This window comes from Cervus elaphus, chromosome X (genome assembly GCF_910594005.1).
Source record: "Cervus elaphus chromosome X, mCerEla1.1, whole genome shotgun sequence".
NCBI classification, from domain to species: domain Eukaryota; kingdom Metazoa; phylum Chordata; class Mammalia; order Artiodactyla; family Cervidae; genus Cervus; species Cervus elaphus.
In genome coordinates this window covers 87,073,385-87,098,256 of record NC_057848.1, presented here as the reverse complement: position 1 = coordinate 87,098,256, position 24,872 = coordinate 87,073,385, and the positions used below count along the sequence as shown (strand labels likewise).

At 36.9% G+C, this 24,872-nt stretch overlaps 1 protein-coding gene across 2 annotated transcripts in view; it reads left to right on the top strand.

The window, feature by feature from the left end:
• DIAPH2 (diaphanous related formin 2) overlaps positions 1-24,872 on the top strand; it is a 950,551-nt gene that overhangs the window by 213,912 nt on the left and 711,767 nt on the right. For both annotated transcript variants that reach the window (XM_043895289.1, XM_043895287.1), the window contains one exon: positions 23,612-23,751. In XM_043895289.1, coding sequence (XP_043751224.1) covers positions 23,612-23,751 — 140 coding nt within the window. The remainder of the gene's footprint in view (positions 1-23,611; positions 23,752-24,872) is intronic.

Here is a 24,872-nt window from a genome sequence, read left to right as displayed (position 1 = left end):
GAAGAAATTAATCTCCTAGTTGAGATAAAATATAAAAGCAACACATAAAGGTCATCTCCTAAGAAAGATAATATGCTATAGTAGCTAAAATGTTCTTCAAAATAATATCTTAGATAAAAACATTTCACACATACACCACACTTTTTTAGAATTCAAAGCATTTACCACTCTTCAAAATTCACATTTCTAATGTAGAGACTATGTGGATGAGGAAATTTCAGATTGGTTCTGTTTTGACCACTAAGAGCTCATGCTTTGTGTAAAACCCAAGTTATTATTTTCTGGGAGAGGAGTGTCACTTTTGCTCTTTAATACTTGTTTTACTTATGCTATCAGGGACTTAGCCAATTTGATAGTGAGTCTAGCAATTTTTAGTATTCCCAGGGAGACTCTGTTTTTGAATGCTTTGGAATGTCAATAATGTTTCAAAGTGGTTTTTTAATTTGGGGGGCCTTTTTTTAGTGGTGATGGCAAGTACCATTTTGTTTGAATTGTCACAAATTAGTTGTGATCTACATCAATACATTTACTAGTGTATATGATACTTCTCTTATAAATGTCCCCCCCCCCCCATGCAGATTGGTGTGCTTCAATAAATGAAAAAATATAGTGGAGGAAAGAAGTCTCAAGCCTAGGCTTTTGTAAAGTTCTGGTAACGTAAAATATATATCACACATTGAATGATAGATATATTCCAGAAAAATTATGTAAACCTTTACACAAAAGTCACTGCCCTTGAGGAAGTCTGTGGAATGAATAAAACTTAGAACAGCTGGTGGATGAAGGAAAGAATTATTGAGAATAATAATGGAGCAGTAAGTAAGCTTGGGAGTAAGATGTTTACCTCTGGACAGAGAAAAACTAAAAATTTGGCAAGTCAAATGGTACTCAGGATCTCAATGGAATATCACTTTTGGAGAGAGACTTATACTTTCAGGAATGTGTGTGCTTGCTTCTACCCCATATTTGGTCTTTCTCACAGGCCCCAGGCAATATCTTCGTGTGTGTTAGTTGCTCAGTTGTGTCTGACTCTCTGCAATCCCATGGACTGTAGCCTACTAGGCTCCTCTGTCCATGGAATTCTCCAGGCAAGAATACTGGAGTGGATTGCCATTCTCTTCTCCAGAGGATTTTCCTGACCCTGGGATTGAACCCTTGTCTCCTGCATTGCAGGCAGATTCTTTACCCTTTGAGCTACAGGGAAGTCCTAAAAAGTGAAAGTCGCTCAGTCATGTCCCACTCTTTGTGACCCCATGAACTATACAATCCATGGAATTCTCCAGGCCAGAATACTAAAGTGAGTAACCTTTCCCTTCTCCAGCAGATCTTCCCAACCCAGGGATAGAACCCAGGTCCCCCGCATTGCATGTGGATTCTTTTATCAGCTGAGCCACAAGGGAAGACCAAGAATACTGGAGTGGGTAGCCTATCCCTTCTCCAGTGGATATTTCTGACCCAGGAATCGAACCAGGGTCTCCTGCATTGCAGGCAGATTCTTTACCAACTGAGCTATCAGGGCAGCACATATTTTGTCCTAGCTCCTTATTTTGCCCCAGAATGGTAGAATATTCAAGCTGCACATGACAATAGAGATAATTTTCTAGCCCCTCATTTTCATAACAGGAGGAAACAGATTGGCCTGGAGAATCTGTGTAGGTCTCATGACACAAAGCAACTTTGAGCCAGGCTTAAAATCTGAGTGCTATGACTTCCACTCTAGTAAGTTGCCCTGCTTAGCCTGCTTCTGCTGCTGCTGCTAAGTCGCGTCAGTCGTGTCCGACTCTGTGCGACCCCACAGACGGCAGCCCACCAGGTTCCACTGTCCCTGGGATTCTCCAGGCAAGAACACTGGAGTGGGTTGCCATTTCCTTCTCCAATGCATGAAAGTGAAAAGTGAAAGTGAAGTTGCTCAGTCGTGTCTGACTCTTAGCGACCCCATGGACTGCAGCCTACCAGGCTCCTCCGTCCATGGGATTTTCCAGACAAGAGTACTGGAGTGGGGTGCTCCTACTGCCTCCTTAGTATTGCTAGTGTTGTGCTTTACTTGGCAACTTAGACTAGCTCAGTCTCTCACATCACATTCTATTCATCTAAGATAACACGTATGGCTTGTCAACTGGTCAGATCAAATGAACTGATTTATGTATCCCAGTGTTATTAAAAAGGAGGGTTTATCTACAGGTTTGTGTAACATCAGGAATCTGGAGATTTGTTTCCAGGAGTCATGTAAAGGATAGCTTTCAAAAGTAAGGGAATCTGACTGAAAGTGAAAAGTTTGTTCTCACTGCAGGTTAATGAGCGTGCGCACACACACACACACACACAGAGTGCAGTATTTCAGGAAAATGTGCCACAAATGCTGTCAAATTTGTATCATGAAAAATCACCTGTAACATCTACTTTCCAGATCTGGTGTATATCTGTGTTTATATGTTTATGTATTTTTGTGTATTTAAACAGCAGAGTTGAAAGCTCTTACGTGTATCCATTCGTACATTCATTCATCCAACAATTATTCAGAGTATCTCCTGTGTTCTACACAGTATGCTATGGGCTGGGGATCAGTCCAATAGAAGAAAGACAAAGCCCTTGATGCCTTGGGAATGTATATTTTTAATGAAAGGGGACAGGTAATCAACAGGTCAATAAACAAAGACTATAGAAAATAGTACTAAACAAAGGATATACCAAATAGTAATGAATCCCTAAAGGAGTGATGTGTGGTTTTTTAGGATGCCATTTTGGTGGTGAGCAACATCATATAGGATGATCAGAGAAAGCCAGTGTGAGGACATGGTTTTTGAATAATGGAAAGGAAATAACCATGCACATATTCAGGAAAAGGGCTTTGCAAGCCAAGGGAAGAATATATGCAGAGGCTCTAATGTGGGCTTGGGGTGTTTGAGTCAGGTAATAGACTACTATGGTTGGGACATAGTGGATAGGGATGAAATTGTAGAGATAGGTAGGGGCAAAATTATACAGGGCTTTGTGGACCTCAAAAAAGAGTTGAAATGGACTGGAGGTTGGATCTCTACTACTTACTAGCTATGTGTATGTGACCTCAGGTTAGTCTTGTAAAATATGATATTTGTTTTTTTCTTTCTGACTTACTTCACTCTGTATAACAGGCTCTAGGTTCATCTACCTCATTAGCACTGAATCAAATGCATTCATTTTTATGGCTGAGTAATATTCCATTGTATCTATGTACCACAGCTTCTTTATCCATTCATCTGTTGATGGACATCTAGGTTGCTTCCATGTTCTAGCTATTGTAAATAGTGCTGCAGTGCATATTAGGGCACCTGTGTCTTTTCCAATTATGGTTTCCTCAAGGTATATGCCCAGTAGTGGGATTGTTGGTGTCATATGGTAGTGTTATTCCTAGTTTTTAAAGGAATCTTCATATAGCATAGTTTCTTAACTTCTGTGATCTTCAGTTTTCTCATTTGTGAATTGGGATACTTATACCTCTTCAGGGTTGTTTACAAGGATTAGGATAATAAATGGTAAGTGAATTAGTACAGTGACTGGAGTATAATACATTCAAGTTGTTGGATTTTCATAACAGTCCATCTTGGTAGCCTCAGCTTGCAGTGGTTTGAAGCAGGGCTTTGGTTCCCAGCCAGAGATTAAGGATCATGGCAGTGAGAGCACTCAGTTGTAGCCACTAGACCCCAGGGACCAGCAGCCAGTGACCAGCCCCTCACCCATCAGCTGTGTAGAAATGAATTTCCACATAGTGATGGAAAGTAGTGAAACAAGTAAAGTGTTTATTAGGAGGACAAAGGGTACGTGTGGGCTCAGAGAGAGAATCATATCCTTGTGGTAGTTTCAGTCACTTTATTGGACATTTCTTCCGGGTTTCCTTTGGACAATCATCTTACTTTGCCTGGCTCTGAGTCTGTATTTGGAATATCTCAGGGTCCTCCCATGTGTGTGCGTGTGCGTCTCAGTCAAGGTGGATTCTAGCTAAAAAGCCTGTGGGTAGATTGACATCATCTACTGTGGTGTGGCACTCTCTTCTTTTTTGAACTTCAGTGAGCCTTTCTGTGCATTTGTAGTCAGGAAGGTCTCTTTGACTTCAAGAATGAGAAATATGTGGTCTTTTTAATGCTTGTCTGTGCAGGGTTTAGCTTCTCCTCCCTCCTGCTATTTTGGAAATCTATCCACAGAGGACAAACTCCACCTGCTCAGCCAGGGGACCATCCATCTCCTGCCTCAATGATGATAAGCAGTAAATATCACATACCTAACTATGTGTTACTCATAGTGCTGGACACTGTACATCTATTTGTATTTAAATCTTCAAAGCAATTTTGTAATATATAATGAAACTCAAAAAAATGGTTACACACTGTTAAACATTCCTAAGCAGCAGATACTGGATTCAAAATAAAATCTCCATGACTCCAAAGTCAGCTTCCTCCCACTATATTAATGGGCTAAAACAATTATAATGTGTTGTTGGTTGGTTTTCTATATAAATACAATTTGTGACTATACATGCTTTTAGAGATGAGATCAATCTCTGATGTTACACTTATCTCTCTTGCCTGGCAGGAACTTTAATGCCCCTTTGACATTCCTGTCAGGGCTTAGGATGATGTCTTGTACTTCTAGAAATACTCTTACTGTGTTCTTTAACTAAGTGAATCTGAGTAACAGTATGACTACTTGCCAACCACATGCCATAACTTTTGAAGAAACCTAAGGAATTCAATGCAGGAGACACAAGGTTCAATCTTTGGGTCAGGAAAATCCCATGGACATAGGAGCATGGTGGGCTACAGTTCACAGGGTCACAAAGAATCAGAAACAGTTGATCACAGCACAGCTTAAGGAATCTTCAGGTTTTTCATTTTACCACAATTTCTTATTTTTTCTCAAAGACATACATCATATAGCAGCCTCTTCTTTTGAAAGTGTTTTACCCTTAATTGTACTAGTTGGGAATGCCAGAATAGTGCATTAAGCTACTGAGCTCCAGATGGTTGACTTTTTTGGGTTCTTTTGCTTCATCTTATTTTGTTTAAAGGAATGCAAAATTGGCAATAGAGCCCTCACAGGGGTGTCAGGTTTAGGTAGAGTAAATTGTTGTGTTTGGAAAGTAAACATGTACTTTAAAAAAATCACGAGTTTACTTTTTATTGTTTGATGTACAGAACCCTCACTGAATATATTCAAGAAGTTGAAAGGCTCATTCATTTTGTGAAGTTTAGAAAGACACTACTGATTGCCTTAACTATTGAAGAGATTTAACATTAATGTTTATTTTGGGTATTAAGGGAAGGAGTTGAAGGCTTTTCAAGATGTGTGTGAAAAAAAAAAGATGTGTGTGTGTGTGCATGTGTGTGTGTGTATGTTGAGTTGTTAGATTATATTATTTTTCTTTCTGAGAATAACATGCTAAAATAATAAACCATTGAATGCGGACCATGAATAAATGTTATTTTTAGAATAATTGTTTTGATGAATTAGGAATGTGGGTTCAAATTGATAAGATTCTCAACTTAGGTCTTTAGAGTTAAGAATGCTACCATATGAAACAGATGGTTGGTTATCTGTGAAAGTAATGCTGTCACTTTGGGTAGTATGGTACTGCTGCTTCTATTGGCATAACCTCTAACTGTAACATGGCCCTTATGAGCTAGAACATCATAACATTGTACTTTATATATATGTATATGTGTGTATATATATGTGTGTGTGTATATATATACACACATGTATATATATATATACACAGACACACACACACACACACATATATATATGTCACCTCCCTTTCACTTCTTATGTGTGTGTTAGTCACTCAGTCGTGTCCGACTCTTTGCAGCCCCATGGACTGTAGCCTGCCAGGCTCCTCTGTCCATGGGATTTTCCAGGCAAGAATGCTGGAGTGGGTTGCCATTTCCTTTTCCTTTCACTTCTTAAAGATTTATACAATATTCTATTTTATACTTCTTGCCGTCTGCTTCTAAATACACCCTACTAAGACTAGTACCCTACATGCTCTAGTACTAGCTTGGTATTCTTATCAGGGTGTCCTTTCAAGTTAGGCCCAGGCTTTGAACAAGCAGTGTTTTGTGATGTTTGGTGTATACTATTTGAGAACTAGAATTGGTTCTCATGCAGCAGAGATGAATTATTTATCAGCAAATGTCTTGAATAACTTATAAATCCATTACTACTATAGAAAATACAAACGAATGTTTGACTTTGTTAGGTAAAATCAGTTTTTTGAAATGAAAACAAAAAAGATCAACTTCCAGGTGTTCTTAGAGTTTGCATATCCAAAGCTAAACAAATCTTTCCTCTTTTAAACACTAAACAGAAGGCTATCTTCCTAAAACACTATTTGATACCAAAGATATCAGTTTCTTTAATTAAGCTGCATATTCATGGAGTAGCTGATTTTATTGTAAATAAATTGTCATTTTTAATGTTGCAATAATTTAAGAAAAAAGATATTATTTTTGGTTGTGCTGAGTCCTCATTGCTGGTCATGAGCTGTCTCTAGTTGTGGTGAATGGGGGCTACTCTCTATTTGTGGTGTGTGGACTTCTTGCAGTTACTTCTTTTGATGCAGAGCAGGACTCTAGGTACCCGGGCCTTAGTAGTTGCGAACCTTGGGCTCAGTATTGTGGCACGTGGGCTCAAGAGCATATGAATAGTTGTGGCACACAGGCTTAGTTGCCCTGCAGCATATGGCATATTCCTAGACCAGTGATCGAACCCGTGTCCCCTGCATTATCAGGCAGATTCTCGATCACTGGACCCCAAGGAAGTGTTGCAGTAATATTTTAGAGGCCAGATCTGAAAAAAGGGAAAGTTAAGTGTTCAATTGCACATGTACAACTTAAAATGTCACCTCCCTTTCACTTCTTATGTGTGTGTTAGTCGCTCAGTCGTGTCCGACTCTTTGCAGCTTCATGGACTGTAGCCTGCCAGGCTCCTCTGTCCATGGGATTTTCCAGGCAAGAATGCTGGAGTGGGTTGCCATTTCCTTCTCCTTTCACTTCTTAAAGATTTATACAATATTCTATTCTATACTTCTTGCCATCTGCTTCTAAATACAAGCACTAATAAAATTATCTTGGCCATGTCTTCTCACTTTCTATATATTCTGTGGGACTTTTGAACACAACTTTATCACTACCAATGTGAAGGCAGTGTCTTTCCATGGTTAAGCACACAGGCCTCAGAGTCAGGCATAATTGGGATCAAATTCAGATTCTTACTAGTAATGTGACCTTGCCCAAGTTTTGAAACTTCAGTTTCTTGATCTGTAAAAATGCAGATAATGCTATCAGGGGCTGCCAAAATCTGGGAAACATGTTAGTTCCTCTGTCTTACCTGACCCAGCATCCCTATTTACTCCCCTAGGTTCAGTAAGTCTAGGTCCTAAACAACCCTCTTATCCAGTCTTGTCTTTCTAACTGCAATGTTAATAGCTAGCATGTCATCATATTCTTCCTGAAACAAATCTGCCCCATTCTCTCCCCCAGCTGCTTTTCTGCACACCTCCCAGCTCAAGCCATCATTGACAATACAGATGCATTTGTCATTCCATAGCCTAAATCCTTCTAGTACCTTACTTTCACCTATGGCAGTTTCTCAGATTTGACCAAAATATAGACCCTTTTTAAAGGAAGAGCCTTCTCAGAGACCCCAGTGTTGGCTTAAAATATTATTTTTTAAAATATTTATTTGGCTGCACCAAGTCTTAGTTTTGGCATGTGGGATAGTTAGTTGCAGCATATATGATTTAGCTCCCTGACCAGGAATGGAACCCCGGCCTCCTGCTTTGGGAGCATGGAGTCTTAACCACTGGACCACCAGGGAAGTCCTGACTTCAGATCTTTTAATTAAACTGTTTAAATGTATGCCAACACAGAATAAAATATAAAGTCTGCCAGTAGCAGTTATATACTTTATACGACAAATATACATATTAAAGAAAATTACAAATTTAAATTAACATTATTTTAAGTGATAAATTATGTTCTGCTGAACCTGAATTGCTATTTAGACTGTGGCATTGTTTTTGTTCTCTGTGCTTAGAGTGGCGTGTGTGTGTTAGTCGCTCAATCGTGTCCTATTCTTTGTGAGCCCATGGACTGTAGCTCACCGGGCTCTTCTGTCCATGGGATTCTCCAGGCAAGAATACTGGAGTGCATTGCCATTCCCTTCTCCAGGGAATCTTTCCAACCTAGGGATCAAACCTGGGTCTTCTGCATTGTAGGCAAATTCTTTACCATCTGAGCCACCAGGGAAGCTTAGAGTGCCATAGTGTGACCAAATTGTACTATTCATTTTCTCCACTCCCAGTGTGTGCCTACATGTGTGCATGCCTGTGTGCTCAGTCGTGTCCAACTCTTTGCATCCCTGTGAACTGTAGCCTGCCAGGATCCTCTGTCAGTGGAATTTTCCAGGCAAAGAATACTGAAGTGGGTTGTCATTTCCTACTCCAGGGGATCTTCTGGACTCGGGGATCAAACCCACATCTCTTGCATCTCCTGGATTGCTTGGTGAATTCTTTACCACTAGTGCCACCCTGGGAAGCCCTTTCTCTACTCCATCTGTGGTTAAATTTTGATTAACAATTAATTTTGATGACAGCCTACTGCAATGTCATTTTCTTTGTATTTCGTGCAAATGCATTGTTTTTATACTAAGGCCATCTCTGTTTTCATTAGGTTGAGATAAGGAAAGGCATCCTTCCCAGTAACAGTAAAGTAAAAAAAAAAAAGTAAAGTAAAGGCAAATGTGAATGCTGAATTTAGGTGGCAGGACTTGGGGATAACATGCTTCCCCCAATAATTCAGTTAATACAGAGCTTTATCACATTATCTGATGAAATGAAACTGCAGAATTTAAAATTACCATACACAACTCAGAGACCATTAAGAGTATGTTTGAAGAACCCAGTTTGAGAAACATTAGCCTTGAGTGCCAGATTTATTGACCTACCAGCAAGTTCCCAAACATGCCTCAGTGTTTATTGTAACTTCTGACTAAAATAACTTTACTGCCTTGGGTGAACATATACTCACCTTTTACAGCTTGCCTGAGCATCTTCCCCCAAATAAAAGCAGAGCATCTATCCTTCACATTCCTTTACCTCCCTATATCTGCTGCCATGGCATTAGCACATTGTTTCATAAGTCTGCTTATTGCCTTTCACCACTACCCAGAGAGTAAGCTCTTTGATGGCAAGGGTATGTCTTGGCTTATACCTGTACTCCCAGTTCCTGGAACTTAATGGGAACTCAAAAATGTTGAGTGGGACTATTCTAATAAGAAAAAAAACATCATATGCAAAAGAGGATGTTTTATGAAGAAACTGACAACCTAACTAACTAGTCAACGTGTGTGTGCAGAGAACATGGTAGTCAATTAAAATTTTTTATTTCAAAAAGAAAAGCTTCTCTTTTAGGATGCAAGTGGTGGCATATTCTGAGTCATAGAATCAAAAAGGCAGGACCTTTGAGATCATCCAGCTCAGTGGGTTTAAACTTTATTTAACATCAAAGCAGCTTACCCGTTAGAAACCACATCTGGAATAGGAATATATACATCAGATAAATGTTCGAATGTCCTCGTTCTTGGGGAAGAGAAGATCTGGATGCTCCCTCCGTGAGCCTTCCTTAAGGAACTCTGTGGGCCCTCAGGATACAGTTTGAAGATAATAGCATTGTGTACCTAAGGTAGAAATCCTTTCCTGAGCATCTCAGAGAAATAAGCAGCACAACTCAGCATCACCTGAATCAAGTGACTAGAAACTGCTAATTTCATAACACCAGCATTTCTTTCATTAGGCGAATTTAAAGACATTTCTCTTTAGATTAAGGATAATATATAATGGCAGCAAACATTAATTAAGTGTTGATTATATACCAGGTATTATTGCATTTGACCTGGATTCTTATTTCATCCTTATAACAACTCTGAAGGTAGATACTATATTATTCCTGTTTTGAAGCTAAGGAACCCAAGGCCCAGGAGGTCAAGTAATAACTTGACTAAATTCACACAGCTTTTAAGGGTAAGGAATATTTCTGAAATTTTTGCCCACCTTTCCTCTTCTTGTTATAATCCAACATTGAAAGCAAATTGTGGCTCCTTGAAAATAGTTCTGCCCTGTCTTCCAAAAGGAACTCTCTGATATAGATTTCTAGCTGGTTTCTGAGAATAATTTGCTAGTTACATAGTCTCAGACAAGTCATGACTTCTCCATGGCTCAATTTTCACAGATGCAAAAAAGAAAAATGGTTTTAGCAGTATTGCCTCCTGGTATTAGATGAAAAAATACATAGGAAAAGTTCTGAAGCTGTTTTGGCTATAGAAATATAAGGCCTTTTTGATATCTAAATTTATGAATCTCATTCAGTGCCAAAGACATACATCCATTGACATAAACACATGTCAATTAATCATAGATCTTTTACTTTTCTTTGTTTTTCTATGCCTTGATTGTTTTACTATTGATGCACTATTGATAAAGGTAGGCAAGTTGAATAAAATTCAGCGTGTTCATTTTGGCTGACAGCACTTAATAAAATGTTTACAAGGCTAGGGGTCTAAAAATAATACGGACTTCCTTGTTTTGTGGAAGGAATTTTTCTTTCATTTACAATTTATAGCTTCATTAACTACTTAAGATATAGTTTCTTCTAGGCTATAGGAAACTTTTATAATCCTCAAAAGTATTATTAGACTGGCTTTGTTACAGTATCAAAAATTACTATTAGATCTAAAAATAGTAAAGTAGGGAGTGAAAACATACTTAAATATCTTTTTTTTAATTAAAAAATTTAATCAAAGTGTAATTGATTTGCAGTGTTTCAGATGTACATGTCTATTTACCTATCTCTATATATTTTTCAGAATCTTTTCCATTATAGGTTTTTATAAGATTAAATGTAGTTCCCTGTGCTATATGAGCCTACACATAAAGTTGCAAAGAACTAAAATACACACACACACACAAGTTAAACTAAGGAATTCTCATTAGGATAGGTGGTTTTCTCAATGCTATACAGTTGTAGGTCCTTGTTCATTATCTATTTTATATATAGTAATATGCATCTGTTATTCTCAAATTGCCAATTTATCCCTCTCCCGCTTCCCTTTCCATAACCTTAAATTTGTTTTCTGAGTATCTTAAATATCTAAATATCTTATGCCTAAATATCTTTATAGTCTTTGCCTGACATAACAAATGCTGATGAAGCATTCCCTATTATTCTTATCTTTAAATGGTACATGAAGAAACTGGCTATGCCAAATACTGGTTATCTTACTGGACATCATCATTGGTCAAATTTTGCGCATTTTCTTGTTTTTTGCATAGATGAGGCTTTTCTATTTGAAAGGGCAGCATGCTTTTTCTCCCTTCATAGAGCAGTAGAGTCAATGTAGTGACAGTACAAAATAGAGGAAACAGACACCTATAAGGGTTCTGAACTTGTTTTGTACCATGAATCCCTCTGACAGTCTGGTGAGCCTATGGGAACCTTTTCAGAATCATGTTTTTAAATGTAAAACACAAATTGTTGTTGTTATTTAGTCGCCAAGTCATATCTGACTCTCTTGCGACCCTATGGACTGTAGCCCACCAGGCTCCTCTGTCCATAGGATTCTCCAGGCAAGAAAACTGAAGAGGGTTGCCATGCCCGCCTCCAGGGGATCTTCCTGATCCAGGGATTGAACCTGCACCTCCTGCATTGGCAGGCGGATTCTTTACCACTCAGCCACCTGGGAAGCCCACAACACAAACTTCATAGGATTAAAAAGGAAACTATATGAAAATATACTTATCAAAGTATTTTGTAAAGTTTATGACACATTCCAGAGAAATAGAAACTTATATTTGCACAAAAACCTGAGCTTGGAGTTCATAGCTGTTTTGTTCATAATAGACAAAAATTGGAAACAAGGACTTCCCTGGTGGTCCAGCAGTTAAGAATCCACCTGCCAGTGTAAGGGCCATAGGTTCTATCCCTGGTCTGGGAACTAAGATCCCACATGCTGTGGGCAACTAAGCCCGCGCGCCACCAGCTACTGAGCCTGAGCACCTTAAAACCCATACTCCGCAACAAGAGAAGCCACTGCAATGAGAAGCTTTGCACCACAACTAGAGTAGGCCTTGCTCGTTGCAACTAGAGAGAGCCTATGAGCAGCCAAGAGAAACCTGTGCACAGAAATGGAGACCCAGCACTGCCCATCCCCCAAAAAACCCCTAAACTTAAAAAACAACTGGAAACAACCTAAATGTTCTCAGTGGGTGAATGGCTAAATAATTGTAGTATATCCATATCATGGGCTATTGGCAATAAACAGGAATAAACTACTGATATCTGGAATTATTTGTATGACTCTCCAGGGCATTATGCTAAGTGAAAAAAACCCATGCCAAAAGCTTACTATATAATTGCCTTTATATGACATTCTTGCAAGGACAAAATTACAGAAATGAATAGATTAGTGGTTGCCAGGAGGGGAGGGTTGTAGGAGGGATTTGAATGTGGTTATAAAAAGGCAAAATGAGGCATCCTTGTGGCAATGAGATTATTCTGTATCTTGACTTTGGTGGTGGGATACACGAATCTCGTGACTCAAATGATAAAGAATCCGCCTGTAATGCAGGAGATCTGGGATTGATCCCTGGGTCAGGAAGATTTCCTGGAGAAGGGAATGGCAACCTACTCCAATAATCTTGCAGGGGAAAGTCCATGGGCAGAGGACCCTGGCAGGCTAAAGTCCATGGTGTCACAAAGAGTCGGACACGACTGAACGGCTAACACTTTCACTACAGGAATCTACAGGTGATCAAGTTGCAAAGAACTAAAATACACACATACACATACATGCAAGTGCAAGATAAACTAAGGAACTCTCAGAAATAGGTGGGTTTTCTCACTGTCAGTATCCCAGTTGAGATATTGTAATATAGTTTTGCAAGACGTCATCACCGGGTGGAAACAGAGGCTCTCTGAATTTCTGTTATAACTGGATGCATATTCAAATTATCTCAAAATGTTTAATTAAAAAACCTAGACTGTAATGGGCTTTCTTTAAAAGATTTGTTAAATACCAGGATAAAGTGTCATCTCATATAACTAGGGGAAATTTGAAGAAATGGTGGTATTTTAATATACCACCACAAATGTGTGGTATGCATGTATCATAGGAAAGTATCTGTGACTTCTATTAGTTACAGTGACCAAGTTGTAGGTGCTACTTATGCCACTATGGTCTGTTGCCTGCATTCATAATTGAAAGAGATGACCTAAATTCAAGTCAGTGATTACTGAAAATAAAGATGTCATGTTTTCCTTTCCAGTTTACATACTCCATGAATTGGGACCCAGAGTTAAGAAACCCCTGGCTTACTTTTTCTCTGTTTAGATTTCATTATCTGATATATCTCTGGGGCTTCCATCAAATGAAAGATAAACATAATGCTTAAACTTTCTTTTATTTAGTGGGTGGTGATAAGGTCTCATAAAAAATGCTAGTAGGCACACTTTACAGTTTTAAAGATTTACTGGGTGTCCATTCACTCATATGTACATTGTTCATTATAATTGATAAATACTAGTTTTAAAAGGTAAGTATGAATAGATTTTAAGTATGGAGTAGAGTGCATGTTTATTGTATTTGATATGAAAAAGAACCATGTAATACTGATTGTTTATTACACAAATTTTGAATATCATTAAATAGTTTAGATTCTAACAAATCATTTAATGGTGGTTTCAGTTCAGTTCAGTCACTCAGTCGTGTCTGACTCTTTGCGACCCCATGAATCGCAGCACGGCAGGCCTTCCTGTCCATCACAAACTCCCGGAGTCTACCCAAACCCATGTCCATTGAGTCGGTGATGCCATCCAGCCATCTCATCCTCTGTCGTCCCCTTCTCCTCCTGCCCCCAATCCTTCTCAGCATTAGGGTCTTTTCCAATGAGTTAACTCTTCGCATGAGGTGGCCAAAGTATTGGAGTTTCAGCTTCAACATCAGTCCTTCCAATGAACACCCAGGATTTATCTCCTTTAGGATGGACTGGTTGGATCTCCTTGCTGTCCAAGGGCCTCTCAAGAGTCTTCTCCAACACCACAGTTCAAAAGCATCAATTCTTCGGTGCTCAGCTTTCTTCACCGTCCAACTCTCACATCCATGCATGGCTACTGGAAAAACCATAGCCTTGACTCGACGAACCTTTGTTGGCAAAGGTGGTTTAACTTTTCATTATTACTGTCTCTGAGAGTATCTCAATCAGATAAGGCTGTTGTTTTACAATAAATGAAATTTAGTGTTTAGGGATCAACATTCCACTTATTAAAATAGCACCCTTTTGTCTTGGTCAGTGATAAAAATTAAAATTTATTGTGTGTTTAACTGAGTAATTATTTGGTGTTATTATGAACTATTTTCTTCCATAGTCTACAAATTAAATATGTGTTTTACAACAGAAGATATAAAAATAGGGCCACTGAATTTAAATAAATGTTTTCAGGTTTCCTTGTGTACTTGACATTTCTAATAGTACATGTGCTGAAAGAATGATTTAAGTATTCATTCTGAAATGGCCTTGTGTGTGTGTGTTAGTCACTCGGTCGTGTCCGACTCTTTGTGACCCCATGGATTGTAGCCCACCAGGCTTCTATGTGCATGGGATTCTCCAGGCAAGAATATTGGAGTTGATTGTCATTCCTTTCTCCAGAGGATCTTCCTGACCCAGGGATCAAACCCTGGTCTCCTGTGCCATAGGCAGATTCTTTACCATGTGAGCTACAGGGAAGTCTTGAAATGGTCTTAGATTCTGTAATTTGTAGGTAAAATGCTTAATCTGTTATTTAATATGTTAAAGCTTCAATAAGTAAACAATAAATGTTTTCTTATAGAAAACCTTTTACTTAAAACATTTTAGCTAATTATACTTAAATAAACTTAGTTAAATCCTTTTGAGGCATATTGTATGTATAATCTGAAGAATGATGATGGTTTTACACTGTACCTCTTAACCCCCTTCACTTACTTTGCCCATCTTCCTATCATCCTCCTCATGACAAGCACCACTTTGCTTCTGTATTCTATGAGTCTGTTTCTATTTTGTTTTGTATGTTTGTTTATTTTGTGTTTTAGATTCCACATACAAGTGAAATTATCCGGTATTTGTCTTTCTCTGTCTGACTTAGTCCTAATATATTCTGTAGGAGCTACAGATAATAATATTGATCCTAATATTCTGTACAACCAACCATGTTGTGGCGATGGCAAGAGTTTATTCTTTCTATGGCTGAATAATGTTCCATGTATATATAAATATGGCACATTTCCTTTATTCATTCATTTATCAAGAGGCACTTAGGTCACTTCCATATCTTGGCTATTATAAATAATGCTGTGCTGAATGTAGGGGTACATGTTTTAGCATTAATGTGAAGCCATGCTTGCATTCCTGGAATCAATTCCACTTGATCATGGTGTGTGATGTATTTTTAATATAGTGTTGAACTTGGTTTGTTCATATTTTTTTTAAGAATTGAAGACCATTAATCAAAACTTTGTCATTTTGAGTATTTTTGAAACCTTTTTATTTTGTATTGAGGTATAGCCAGTTAACAATGTTGAGATAGTTTCAGGTGAAAAGTGAATGTACTCAGCCATATATATACATGTATCCATTCTCCCCCAGACTCCCTCCCATTCAGGCTGCAACATAACATTGAACAAATTTCCATGTTCTGTACAGTAGGTCCTTGTTAGTAATGGTTTGCTCATATTTTGTGAGGATTTTTTCAACTGTGTTCATCAAGGATATAGGCTTGTGATTTTTTTTTTTTATTGTTGTATCTTTATTTGGTTTTGGTATGAGTAATGATGGCCTCATAAAATAAGTTTGGAAGTGCTCCTTCCTCTTTAGATTTTGGGAGTAATTTGAAAAAGATAGGCATTAATTCTTCTTTAAATGTTTGGTAGAATTCACCTGTGAAGCCATCTAGACTTGAACTTTGTTTGGAGTTCTTTGATTACTGATTCAATTTAATTACTAGTAATTTACCTATTCAGATTTTCTATTTCTTCATGACTGAATCTGGGAAGATTTTGTGTTTCTAGGAATTTATTCATTTCTTTTACTTGTCTAATTTGTTGGTGTATAATTGTTCTTAGTAATCTCCTATCTTTTGTATTTTTGTGCTTTTGCTTGTAAATTCTCTTTCATTCACGATTTTATTTATTTGGGCCCCCTCTGTTTGTTTCTTGATGAATCTAGCTAACGGCTTATCAATTTTATTTATGGTTTCAAAGAACCAGCTCTTTGTTTTATTAATCTTTTCTTTCTTTCTTTCTTTCTTTCTTTCTGTAGTTCCTATTTCATTTATTTCCTGTTTGATCTTTATTACTTCCTTCCTCTACCAACTTTGGTTTCATTTTCTTCTTATTTTTCTAGTTCCATTAAATGTAATGTTAGGTTTGTTTTTTTCTTGGGATAGGCCTGTTTTGCTGTGAGTTTAACTCTTAGATTGGCTTTTCCTGTGTCCCAAAGATTTTGGAATGTTCTGTTTGCATTTGTATTGTTTCAAGGTATTTTTTGACTTGTCTTTTGCATTCTTTGTTGACCCATTGGTTGTTAATAGCACTTTGTTTAATCTCCCTGTTTTTTTTTTTCCAGTTTTTTGTTATTGATCTCTAGTTTTATATCCTTGTGCAAAAGATGCTTCATATGATTTCAGTCTTAGTAAAATTTTTGGGCTCCAAAATCACTGCAGATGGTGACTGCAGCCATGAAATTAAAAGATGCTTACTCCTTGGAAGGAAAGTTATGACCAACCTAGATAGCATATTAAAAAGCAGAGACATTACTTTGCCAACAAAGGTCCGTCTGGTCAAGGCTATGGTTTTTCCAGTGGTCATGTATGGATGTGAGAGTTGGCCTGTGAAGAAAGCTGAGCGCCGTAAAATTGATGCTTTTGAACTATGGTGTTGGAGAAGACTCTTGAGAGTCCCTTGGATTGCAAGGAGATCCAACCAGTCCATCCTGAAGGAGATCAGTCCTGGGTGTTCATTGGAAGGACTGATGCTGAAGCTGAAACTCCAATACTTTGGCCACCTCATGTGAAGAGTTGACTCATTGGAAAAGACCCTGATGCTGGGAGGGATTGGGGGCAGGAGGAGAAGGGGACGACAGAGGATGAGATGGCTAGATGGCATCACCGACTCAATGGGCATGAGTTTGAGTAAAGTCCAGGAGTTTGTGATGGACAGGGGAGGCCTGGCGTGCTGTGATTCATGGGGTCGCAAAGAGTTGAACACGACTGAGCGACTGAACTGATCTGAAATTTTGAGACTTGTTTTCTTTCCTTACATATGATCTATCCTGAAGAATGTTCCATGTGCACCTGAAAACAATGTGTATTCTGCTGTTTTTAGATGCAGTGTCCTGTATATATATTAAGTTCATCTTGTCTAATGTGTTTTTTAAGGCTAATGTTTCCTTACTGATCTTCTATCTGTATGATCTATCCATTGATATAAGGATAGTAGGCTCTTAAAGTCCTGCACTGTTATTGTATTGTTATTTCTTTATTCCCTCATCTCTGTGAATATGTGCTTTATATATTTAGGTTCTTTGTTGGGTGCATAAATATTTATAAATGTTATATCTTCTTGTTGGATGGACTGCTTTATTGTTATGTAATGCCCTTCTTTGAGTTTTGTTACTGTTTCTGTTTTAAAGTCTATTTTGTCTGATATAAATCTTGCTACTCAACCTTCCTTTTCATTTCTGTTTGCACAGTATATCTTTTTCCATCCCCTTATTTTAAGTCTGTGAGTGTCTTTAGGTTTTAAGTTAGTCTCCTGTAGGCAGCATTATTATTATACCTGTAGAAAGGTATTATTTTTTCATCTGTTCAGCTACTCTATGTCTTTTGATTAGGCCATTTATTCCATTTAAGGTAATTACTGATAGGTAGAGTATTCCATTTAAAGTAAATGATAGGTAGATATTTATTGTAATTTGTTAGTTGTTTTCTCGCAGGGTTTATAATTCCTTTCTGTTTTTTCTTCTCTTTCTCTATTCTTTTGTGATTTGACCGTTAGATTCCTTGCTCATTTTCTTTATTTTTATTTTTTCCCTTTCTCATTTTCTTTTTTGTATTTACTGTAATTATTTTTGTGTGATTACTGTTAGGTTCACATAAGTTTATAGCATTCTCTATTAAGTTAATCGTAACTTAATTTTGAACACATTCCAAAACTTTATATTTCCCCCTCATATCTTATGTTTAATTGACACAGTTTACATCTATATTTCATACATCCTTTAATTATTGGTTTTAAAAATAGTACTAGTCCTTTTGTCTTTTACCCTTCATACTTGCTTTGTAAGTGATTGCTCCACTATGCTTATTATTTCTTTATGTTTTCCAATGAGATTTTTACTTAGGTATGTGTTCTTATTATCAATTAGTCCTTTTCTTTTTAACTTACTGAATTCCCTTTAACATTTCTTGTCAGGCTGTCTTGATGGTGAAGAATTCCTTTTGCTTTTCCTTCTCTGGAAACCTCTTAATTTCTCCTTTGATTTTGAATGATTGCCTCGTTTAGAGAATTTTTGGTTAGCAAGTTTTTCCTTCAGCATTATTCCTATATCTTGCCACTCCCTTCTGACCTGTAAAGTTTCTGCAAAAAATCTATTGATAGCCTTATGGGATTTCCTTTGTATCGAATAAGTTGCTTTTATCTTTCTCTTTTTAAGATTCTATCTTTATCCTTTACTTTTTTCATTGTAATTATAATGCATCTAATTTTTTTTTCTTTTTGGGTTCATATTATTTGGAATTTTCTGGAGTTTTTGGACCTGGATATCTGTTTCTTTCCACAGATTCAGGAAGTTTTCAGCCATTATTTGCTCAAATAATTTTTCTGGCTTCTTGTCTCTTCTTTTTCTGTGACCTCAATGATGCAGATACTATTCTGCTTGATGTTAGGATATGTTCTTTTATTCTACGTTTTACATTTGACCTCTGAAAGGTCTTAATTATAAACTATATGTCCTGCAATGAGAAATGACACTATATGAATTTATCTTGTGATACTACTTTTCTATGTTTTTATCTCACAGACCTTAAATGGATAATATTAGTATATTTTACAGTATATTTTCATGCAATTAAATTGTCAATGCAAATTGCATATAAATTGTTCAAAATGTTGTAGTAATATATTTGTTTTAAAGTACCTTTTATATTTTAGGAATAAATTAATCATCTCTAATAACTTCCATATACAAGATATTTTTCTTATATAATAGAGAGAGGCCACCTAAAGTTTTAACAGCATATTCAACTTTGTATAGCCCACCAGAAACATCACTTTTAGAATAAATATGTAGATCAACTTGTTTTCTACTGGAATTCATGGAACTGATGATGAGGGAAATGGCTTTCTATTTCTTATGCATTTAAACTTATAGGAGCATCTCAAAAACAATGCTGTGAACCTTTTTAGATATAATTTCAAATTTGTTAATCTGTAACATTGCTTTTTTCAGAAAACTGCAGTCAAAGACAAGACACTCACTTGGTTGAAGTAGCTAAAGTAACCTGACTACATTAGAGTTTATAAATCATGGTCAATAAGAATAATGATATTACTGCTTTCATGACAATAATATTGTCCTTCCTTTTTGAAGATGATACCATTTATAGTAATTGGTATTTGTGTGCACTCTGTAGTTGAAAAGGCTTGTGTACAATTAACAGTTTTTCCCAGTGTCTGCAGCAAGACACCTTTACAGCTTAGAATGTGGAAACTTTCCTCAATTTATAAGTTTGTATTTACATTAGAGAATGACAGGTCATACTCAGACCAAGTCAATTTTAAATCAGAAGTGGTATCTCCACTGCAATTTAAAAATATCTTTTTAGAATATTGCATGTCTGATTTTGATACATAAATTTTATATTAGAGTAGGATGATTGTAAACTGAACCAAAGTTTCTTTTGGTTCTTTGTGTAGTGTTTTAGAATAATACAAACACAGTTATACTGACAAGTATCTCCATTCTAATGATTTTCAAATTAAGGAATGGTTTCAAATTAGGAAAGCTCTTTGTTCACCTAGCTTTGGAATAGCATGATGTGTGCTAATTGCTAACTTTGTCTGCATTATTTTTTAAAGATCAAACGGGCACAGTGGTAATTTTCATTAATCTCATACAGAGCAGCTAATTAAAATTTCCATTATTATCCATCCATTATCTAGTTGTTTCCTTTGTTCAGTATCAGAACAGGATGTTAATAATAAGCCATTCTTGTGTTACAGCTCTATTAAATATAGTGAGAATTAGTTTAATCTATTGCACTGTTTTTTTTTGTTTTTAGGTGATTTCTTTAATATTATGTTGTACCATATTGATTACTCTGAAGATACTTTGACATTTTGTAATAGAGATTTCAGAATTAAATACTTGTTGCTTTTTTTTTTTTTACGAAATGTTAAGAATAAGTGACATATAGTTAAAAAAAGTAACCCAAGGACCAGAATGTTGGTGTTTTATCCTCACAGTCTCATTAATTACCTGTAGTTAGGATCATGTATATCAATATGATTCCCTATTTCTATAATGGGAGTATTAAAAGAGCTGGTGTTTAGGGGCCAGTCCAACCTTTCTATGCTGTTTCTATCATGTTTTCATAATCCTCAAATATGAACTAATGTTAAAACCCCAAAGTCCTTCTAAGTTTGTTAAAAGGCATTTGTTCTGTAAAGTTATATATTTTCTGTCTTGCTCCATTATATTGTTTGTTTTCATTCTGTATAACCATAGAGTATCCTCAGTTATTAAATTTAAACCAATTTCTAAGTCTTGAGGGAGAGGTGAGTCCCAAGGTGATAGACTGACCCAGTGGTTCCATAATCTCTCACCCACAACCATGTAGAAGAAGAGAAGTAACATTTTCTCAGTACCTTACTCTATCTATGGTACAACATACATAGGTGCGTGTTTGCTCAGTCATGTTTGAGTCTTTGTGACCCCGTGGAGTTGAGCCAACCAGGCTCCTCTGTCCATGGAATTTCCCAGGCAAAGATACTGGAGCAGGTTGCCATTTCCTCCTCTGGGGAATCTTCCCAACTCAGGGATTGAAACCTCATCTCTTGTGTCTCCTGCATTGGCAGGCAGATAGATGCTTTATCACTGAGCCACGTGGGAAGCCACAGCATATATGAAATGTTTCTTGTTTTTGGCACTTTGATATGCATTGTCTTACTTAATCCTCATAACAGATATGAGAGATTGGTATTTATTACCCCTGAATCAAGCATGAGCAAACAATTTGTATAGAGAGCCGTTCAGTAATCTGAGCAAAGATTACCTAGAAGGTAAATGAGGGAGTCTTGATGCATACCCAGTGGCAGTTTGAGCCATTCCCAGCATACCATGTACTATCTAAAGTTACCTTATGCTAGCATCTCTGAATATATTATAATGGAATGTCTCAGAACTGTAATATTCTGTAGTGAAACTAAACTGAATTTGAAAGCTTTGGCATGTTGAAGGTCATCAGTCATTCACCTGTTTGGTTATTCACCCTTCATATATCCATCACTCATTTAAGAAATATATGTTGAGTACTTAACTCTGTGCCAAGCACTGTGTTAAGATCTAGAGATAGAGCAGTGAACAAGTTAGGCAAGTTTCCTGCTTTGTGGAGCTTATATTTCAATGAGAAGTACACAGTAAACAAGTATATAAAGCAGTAAACTTATATAAAGCTAATAGGATAAGTGAGATTTAAAATGATGTTGTGATGGTAAGTGCAGTGTTAAGGGGGGAAGACTGGTGGGATGAGACATAAATGATGAGAACCAACAGTGGAGAGGCCAGAGTCTTCCAGGCAGAGAAAATGGCAAATACAAAGATGGTTCTATAAGAATAAGCCCTGTATAGATAAAGCCTCCAGGGGAGGATCAGTATGGCCTTGTCATTCATTAATTGAGAAAATAAATTTGGGAGTCCTATGAAAGTGGAATGTGACTTCAGATCTGCAAAACTGTATACTGTAAATGTTTACTTGCTAGTCCTTGTGGATCTGTAGCCTTAAGAGCTGGGCAAATAAGTTACAGAAATGTGGAAATGATTTCAAGGTGATGGTTTTACTTACTGTGTCATGTATATGGTGATTTATTCAGTAGACTTCCTTAATATCTACTATCCAACTGGAGTGAAAATATGAAATTGTATTCCTTGTTCTGTAATTATTGTGGACAGATTCAGTAATGGCACACTTTTGCTGATGCTCACTAAACACCATCACTGTGTAAGACACTTGGCATACATGGAGTTTCCAGTCTAGAAGAGAAAAAGACACACATAATGACCTCTGCCCCAATGTCTTAAGTGCTATAATAGAGAAAGGGCCATGGTGGTGTAAGGGAATAGTTATTGTACATGAGACTTTATCAGAATTTAAACATTTACTATTTAATGGAATAAAGAAAACCTCAGACATTAAGAATGATTGACAATTTCTATATCAGGAGGCATTTTCAATAAAAAGCCAAATATTAGGAAACCCTAGGGAATCTATTTCTCATTATTAACATATTGTTTGTTTTTTTTAAACTCTATATCCTCTAATGACATAAATTCTATCAAATTGGAAAAAAAAATTGCTTTCCTATTTCTAGCTTAGGTACTTAGCAAAAACTGACTGTAATTCATATGAACTTACAAAATGGGCTCCAAGCTAGAGTTTTAATCCAGGGGGATACATTTGTAATATAGGAAAGGGGCAGTTATGATTATGTAGATCTGGGATCTGAAACTATGAGTTATTAGAACCATGAATGTATTGATGATGTTTTTCTCTCAGCCTTTTTCCCAAGCGACTTACATAGTTACGGCAAGGTGATGAAGCTAAGAAGCTGTGATGGGATAATGAGTTCTAGAAATAACCCTGTGTATATTGGAAATTAAGCTAAAAACTAGTCACTATCAGATAAATGCATTTAATGACTTTTAAAGATTAATCTATAGCATGGGAGTAGCATCGTTTGGAAGGAATAGTTGGGAACTGGTGAATGCTTTAGACTAACATGCTAATCAGAGGCTGTATTGTTTTACATTTAATTACCATTTCACTTGATTTGATATTCTGACATATTTCAATAGATTTGGGTTATGTATAATGTTTTGTATTATATTTTGTAGAATAGAAGTAACTAGTAAACTTAATAAAATGATTTCTAGATGTTTGTCCTACGGGTAAAGGAGGACCAGCTAATTTTAATACTAATGCTTGGATTTTAAATTTAAGCATTAATGCTACTGAAGTCCATATTCTGTTCAGGTCATAAGCACCATCAGTGTAATTTTCTTTTAAATGAGGTTGAGGAGAGTGTTGAGGTACATACAACATGTCTTTACCATGTCGATTCTAGATGACCAAAAGATTTTAAATGCCTGACACTCTGCATGCATTTTTATAGTAAAATATTTACATATTCTATGCATTATTTTATTTTAAAAGTTTTTAATAAAACCTTGTTGTTTGTCTAAAAAAATTTCATGTTTTTTCCTATTTCATAGGGAGGACTGAAAAACAGCAAACATGAATGCACCCTGTCTTCACAAGAATATGTTCATGAATTACGATCTGGTATTTCTGATGAGAAACTTCTTAACTGCCTAGAATCTCTGAGGGTTTCTTTAACCAGCAATCCTGTCAGGTCAGTGCTTTTTACTGTTTTGGTGTGATTCATCCAGTTTGTACTGTATATAATTGTTGGGAATTGGGAATGTAATCACATCATTTTAACCTTAAGATTTCATGACCAGATGTCTGATGTTAGCTAATAAAACAATGTCTAATTATGAGGTCTAAACATTTAAAAATATATAGTTATTCTGATCTCCAATAATGTGCAATTTTAAGAATACAAGTATTACTTGGATGGTTAAGTCCTCATTGATTATGTAAAATATGGGTCCAGAGGCTAAATATCCACATTTATATGAAAATCTGTACTCAGATAACAATGATTATATATTTATTTGTAAGATAAATTACATATATGGCTCTGTTATTCTTTTTTAAGAAACTTATTTTAGTTTTGGTTGCACTGGGTCTTCATTGCTGCATGTGGACTTTCCCTAGTGGTGGTGAGCAGTGGCTCCTCTCTGTTGCGGTGTACCGACCTCTCCTTGTGGAGGCTTCTCGTTGCAAAGCCCGGGCTCTAGGTGCACCAGCTTCAGTAGTTGCAGTCCGCACGCTCAATAGTTGCGGCTTACAGGCTCTAGAGGTGGGCTCAGTCACTGGCATGTGGAACCCTTTCAGACCAAGGATTGAACCCATATCCCTGCACCGGCAGGTGGATGCCCATCCATGGTGCCACCAGGGAAGTCTGATATTCCTTTTTAACTTGAGAAGTAAATAGAATTTTGTATTCTCTTACAAGTTTTAGATAATTCACACTTTTATGTAATTTGGGATAGCAGAAATCAGTTTATTTCTTATTTTTATTTTTTTAATGTGATTATATTTCTTTTTTTTTTCTTTTTTAAAATTTTTTTTCATTTATTTTTATTAGTCGGAGGCTAATTACTTTACAATATTGTAGTGATTTTTGCCATACATTGACATGAATCAGCCATGGATTTACATGTGTTCCCCATCCCGATCCCTCCTCCCGCCTCCCTCTCCATCCCATCTCTCTGGGTCTTCCCAGTGCACCAGCCCTGAGCACTTGTCTCATGCATCCAACCTGGGCTGGTGGTCTGTTTCACCCTTGATAGTATACTTGTTTCAATGCTATTCTCTCAGAACATCCACCCTCACCTTCTCCCACAG